Source organism: Fusarium tjaetaba (genome assembly GCF_013396195.1).
Source record: "Fusarium tjaetaba strain NRRL 66243 chromosome Unknown NRRL66243_c0000072, whole genome shotgun sequence".
Classification (NCBI taxonomy): domain Eukaryota; kingdom Fungi; phylum Ascomycota; class Sordariomycetes; order Hypocreales; family Nectriaceae; genus Fusarium; species Fusarium tjaetaba.
In genome coordinates, this window is record NW_023501268.1 from 138,535 (window position 1) to 144,534 (window position 6,000).

Genomic DNA, 6,000 nt, shown 5'->3' on the forward strand with positions numbered 1-6,000 from the left:
CTCTGGGGGGCCATCTTCGAGATGGAGTGTTGGAGTAACCCTGTTGGAGATGCAAGTCAACTCTATCGAGGCGTCGATACCCGTTTCTTGCCGTGCCATGGGGTGATTGAGATGATGAGGTCTTCAAGAAAAGACAAAGATGGGGGTTAATGGCTCAGCATCATGTTTGTCTTGGTACTTTCTACATGTCTAATGACGTGCTCCTTGAGAGGTTTATGGGGAGGCTGCTGTGGCTCAAGATGGCACCTTGCATGTAGGATGGGCAGCTCAGAACCCCCAAATGCTCCAAACAGTCTCCCATGATATCACAGCCTAACCGTCAGTGCCAGTTCCGCCAAGCTATCTAGGGAGTAGATTATAGGCAGATCACATTTGGGACACCATGAAGCATAAGGGGCCCCGCGCACTCCCTACTCTTCGTCATATGCAAGAATCTCGAGATTTTGGGGTTCAAGTTGCTAGGGCTGAATCTTTGGGGGTTGGGGTTCCATGCTGAAAATTTCCCATGTCTCATCAACTCCAAATTTGGAGACAGGATCCAGACAATCGAGTCTTGTTGAAACCCCAACCTAATTCACATGTTTATTTTGCAATTGGATATCTGCTATGATAAGATATGGACCCGTAGAGGTACAAGTAATGGAAGTTAAAGGATCCATGTGTTAGCGGTCTGTTTATCGGCTGGTACAATACTGACGACTCCGAAAATTGGTGCCTCCTCGGAACATACTTCCTCGGGACCTGCGCCGGACTTGTAAGAATCCAATGAATGAGTGTTGCCCTTGATCGACCACGCCTAGAATTTCAAGAGACTCCACTAATTACCTAGACATCTCAAGTTGAGGCTCTTGTTCCAAGACCCATCCTAACCGCCCTAGCCGTAGTTACTTCTAATGTGTGGTGTATCTGTTGTTGAGCGCCTTCACGTTGCATTACATATCCTGTGAGAAACGGGCCGTCATGAACGGGTTGACTATCTGTTGTTGAGAGAGAGTCAAGACAGTTCACATGTAAAATGCGACATCAGTCTGCCACGACATGAACTCACAGTCTAGCCATGGCTTAGATGAGTGAATACCCTTGCTTGATCCAATATCCACGCCATCCATGACGGATATCTTGCTCGGATTCCTGGAAAAGTGACGTGTTTACACAGCCCGCGGTCGGTCTGAAGTTTTTCACGCCATAACCGAGGATATCAAACACGAACAGACCAGAGTAAGAGTTGCGGCTTTAATGAGACAATAGTTAAGTTAGCCAAGCTAAGCGCAAAGAATGTTGGTAACTTTGGTATCCTTGCATCATGTCAGGACTTCAATGTCCTAGTTCGGGACAACCCTTGCTTGGTTCCTGATGACGGCCGGGGGTGGGACGGAAATAGGGTCTAGACTAGCCGGGTATTAAACAGCTCTGCTCTGTATGCAGTTGTAAGCTTCGAGAATTGGATGTTTCTAGCTATGATGGAACAGGCTTTTTCTTCTTTCGACGCGCGCTTTAAAGATAGGCTGGCGATTAGGTTGATATCTCGGAGCGTAGAACCTTGGAGGAGCATCAATGATTAAAGAGACATTAGGCAAAGGTTTTGTTGCGATAGTTAGAGTCCATTGAATAGACTCTCTGTAGCCGTAGCCCTGTGGAGTCTCAATCGGCAGTGTTGACGCCTGTATCCACTACGAGCCGCGCTGATGGATCAGCTCCAGTTGCTGTTGAGCATCGATATCTTTTGTTGGCGAGGCTTGTATTGCGTTGCACAACTGACCAACAAGAAGACCGAGAGCATTGCCGTATTTGTACAGCATCTTATTACCTGCCGAGTGGGATGATCCGGGTTCTGGTGAGCAACAAAAGCAAATTAGATGCTGTAGCTAGTACATGCAAGATGCAGCATCAGAATAAGAAGCACATTTGAAGCCTCGCTTTCAAGGGACGACTTCTTTGCATCTGATATTAACCCCGGCCCGGAACCGGAGTTGAGTTCTGGTATAAGAATGCTCCGCGGGCGCTGTATAATGGAAAGCCGGTCCTGGATTGCGGCGGCGCAAGCGGCGGCAGTACAAGCGGTTATTTGCAGACAGACAGATTGGATACCTGCAGTTCGTGTCTATTATTTACAGGTCGCATAGACTCCATTATCATAAATACTCATTAAATTGATGTCTCCTCTATCATGTCACTTTCAGACGCCCAAAGGTTGACAAGCAGTGATTGACGGACAGCTAAACTCTAGCCTATCAGATAGCTCCCGTTTATTATCGTCGGTTGCGTCATAAGCTGAACCATTCATTCCACGTCCGTCCGCCCAACAACAAGCTCTCACACGAGAGCTTAGGCCTTGGCTTTGATGAGAGGGGATTGAGCTCGTGAGCTCGGACTGTTTCACGGCTGCCGTAGCTGCAGCCACTCACTTGCACATGAATTGCTTTTGGACGTGGCCAGCCCCTCATTTTCAAGCGTAAGCAAGTCCAAAGCTTAAGCTTAGTAGTGCATACTTACACTGCAGCTGGAGTTGGAGCTATATTGAAGTGGATAAGGATTGCAGAACAAGTCAATAAACATGGGAAACGCTGATTCTCACCATGGCTTTGAGAGAATTGTTGGAATTGAAGAATTGAAGGCGGCCTAGCCAGTCAAGGATGGGAACCGTTTCCAATACTGTGCTGTCTAGGCTGTCCTAGCTGTGCCATGCTATAAGAGCTCTTTGGTGGTTGCAGTTACAGAAGAATGAGGGGTTGCCAATCCCAAGGCACCAACAGCGTCACGTTGATTACAACTCGAATTGGCTAACCTTTGTTAAGGTCACTCACTAAACTCTCGGGACCTTGATCAACATGCTATTAATCCGCTTCTATCAAAACAGGTCCTGAAGCATCAACCCCGCATTTCAACAGCAACGACAAACAGTCATCTACTGTGTTAGTTGTACTGTTGCAGCCGATAACCCGTAGCTGATGAATGCGTCGACAACAAAGCAACCACTCACCCACTCACTGTGCAACAGGCTTACATAGGTAGTTCCAACTTTGGGCCAAGCTTGGCGCCGGACTGAACCTTGGTATGGTGACGTTCCTCGGTGAGTGGCTCGGCGTCTGCCCTTCTCTTCCATCTCTGGCCACTGGTGGAGGGTCGCCAGTGGTTCTCATCCATGCGCCAGTAGATGCTGAAGCTGGATCAACATCACGGCAGGTCTCGTGCTGCCTTTGATGTAGCAGTAGAGCTTCCTCTCTCTCTCGCCTTTCTCTCGGTTGTCGGCCCTCTTCGGAGACACGCAATGATACCTATTCATTCCCCCTCTTTCCTTTCCTTTCCTTTATCTGAAAGAGGTATCAATAGCCCATCCTCTCTTGTTCTTTAATTCTGCCTCCCCTCCCACATCTTGCTCCCTCCTTCATCCATCATCTGAACGTGACGCAGATCGCAAAGCCTCTTTTGTCCTTGCCTGCTACTACTGTATTGAACCATTGTTGAGAGACCTGCATAACAACAATCTCCGTCTTGTTTCCAAATATCAATAGTTCCGAATTCTTCCTCTTTGCTCAACCGTCAACAAAGTTGGGTCGCCGTCTCAGTCAGCTTTGTTTCGCCATTCAATCTCCGTTGTAAGCAGTCCCCGCTCTGGGCTCGTCTCCATCTCCAGTCTGTGACGTCGTCTAATTGTTCGCGGCAATTAGACGCGGGATCAAACGGAAAGACTCGAATCCTCGGATATCGATTTCTTTCTCCTTGTTGTTCTGGTAAGCTCTCCTCTGTTGGTGCCCATGTCATTGCTCTGCCGTGCCCTGTATCCAGACCCAGTCCCAGCCCAGCCCAGCCCAGCCAAAGCCAAACACATCCACGGGCCATGGCGGGGGCAGATCCACTGTGCCGCGGGAGGGGCCCAGCGGGAATCTACCCCCGGCTACAGTTCGTACTCCTCCTCCTCCACTGCACACACCCTCCATGTCACCCATAGACACCCCAAGACAAGCCTCGATATCCCCCACACCAGGAGGACATTCAGGGCCGGGCATCCACCTCCATCCAAGTTCAAGCCCAAGTCCAAGTCCAGCGGCCATGCCACCGGCTTCGGGTCAAACGCCGGAAGTCTTCGGTTCCTGGACCATCATGTATCATGGCTGTGGTTTGAGTGTACGGCCATAGTCGGTTGTAGTTGGTGGTGACATCCATCCATAGCAGCCATGATATTATAAAGTCCCAGCCATGCCCGCATCTTGGGTCTGAATTGTACTTACACCAGACCAGTCCAAAGCAGCCCATCCTACCTATCCTCCTAGACGACGACTCACTCGAATCGAACTCGTCTTGACTTGGATCGATCTCTCCTCGAACCGAATCCACCTTACCCATTCATCATGAGCCAGTCACTTAAGCAAGCAGCTGAATCAGCTCGCTCAAAGACCAGCGATGTGTTGGGAGCTGCTCGAGGTGACTCGGCCGCTATTGCCAATGACATCCTTCACACTCCTCTCATGAGGGCCGCCCTTCCCTTCATCAACGGCGGTATCAGCGGTATGGTGGCCACGACCGTCATCCAGCCTGTCGACATGGTCAAGGTCCGCATTCAACTCGCTGGCGAGGGAACTGCTTCTGGCCCTAAGCCTTCTCCTCTCTCCGTCACTCGACAGATTATCGCCAGTGGAAAAGTCCTTGACCTATACACTGGTCTCTCAGCTGGTCTTTTGCGCCAGGCCGTCTATACCACCGCCCGCTTGGGCATGTTCGACACGCTTATGAAAAACTTGTCCGCCAGAGCCAAAGCTGATGGCCGCTCAGTCGGTTTCTCGGAACGAGCAACTGCTGGTCTCACTGCCGGCGGTATCGCTGCTATGATCGGTAACCCTGCTGATCTCGCCCTCATCCGAATGCAGAGTGACGGCCTTAAGCCCCTCGCTGAGCGAAAAAACTACAAGTCTGTCATTGATGCTCTTACCAGCATCGCCAAGAGCGAAGGTGTCGGTGCTCTCTGGGCCGGTGCTGCTCCCACAGTCGCACGAGCTATGGCTCTCAACTTTGGCCAGCTCGCTTTCTTCAGTGAAGCCAAGGTCCAGCTCAAGAACAACACCGATCTCTCCGCCCGCACCCAGACTCTCACTGCCAGTGCCATTGCTGGTTTCTTCGCTTCCTTCTTCTCATTGCCCTTCGACTTTGTCAAGACACGTCTCCAGAAGCAATCAAAGGGACCTGACGGCAAGCTGCCCTACCGCAGCATGATGGACTGCTTCTCCAAGGTTGCTAAGCAAGAGGGCCTCGGCCGCTTCTACCGTGGTTTCGGTACATACTACGTCCGCATCGCTCCTCACGCGTAAGTCCCTCTGATACCTGAAATAGTCGAATAATTCGCTGACTTGACTTGTAGTATGGTGACATTGATCGTTGCTGATTACCTTGGCTGGATCACCAAATAAATAAACAAACGATCTGACAAATGAGAAATGAGAACGGTTGTGCGGATAGAATTCGACACCATCCAAGGCGTTATTTGGCGTGGGGCATTGTGAATGGGATTGGATTATTTTATGGATAGGAGCTGAAGGATACCATGGCTGTTACCTTTTAGGTCTTTCTTTTTGTTATCAGAGCAGCATCGACAAGATATTTGAGTAAATAAATAACAAATGTTTAAAAACTCAATTGTTGAGAGGGAGAGAGAGTGTTTGATGTTTGTTGTGCAGGCCGAAGCGTAAATTGGCTCGAGGCACTTATTGCTTCCTTTTCTCCGTGAGCTGACTAAATGTCCAATGCAGGACGTTCCAAAGGTAAATGAAGCCAGTATTGAACTAAGTTCTTATTGAATCTCTTTAAGACAGAGATTGATCTAGTGATAAAAATTCCTCATTCACTTTAGGAACGCCTCTGTAATTGTGAATGATTTGTGTGTTGTGCGAGAGAAGCTCTGAAGCTTTTCCCAAGTTAGGCCGATAACGGAGTAGGGTGTGTAAAGACCTACATAAACTGCAAATTTTGACCCCATGTCAAGCACTAAAAAGCCGTCATCGTATAGGG

The 6,000-nt window shown here is 49.4% G+C and overlaps 1 protein-coding gene across 1 annotated transcript; it reads left to right on the top strand.

Moving 5' to 3' along the window:
• Window positions 1-4,349: 4,349 nt before the first annotated feature.
• FTJAE_3883 (mitochondrial 2-oxoglutarate malate carrier) lies at window positions 4,350-5,402 on the top strand (the record flags this gene model as incomplete). Its single annotated transcript, XM_037350228.1, has 2 exons — window positions 4,350-5,299; window positions 5,354-5,402. The coding sequence occupies 2 exons, from the start codon at window positions 4,350-4,352 to the stop codon at window positions 5,400-5,402; spliced, it is 999 nt and encodes a 332-aa protein (XP_037209048.1).
• Window positions 5,403-6,000: the final 598 nt, after the last annotated feature.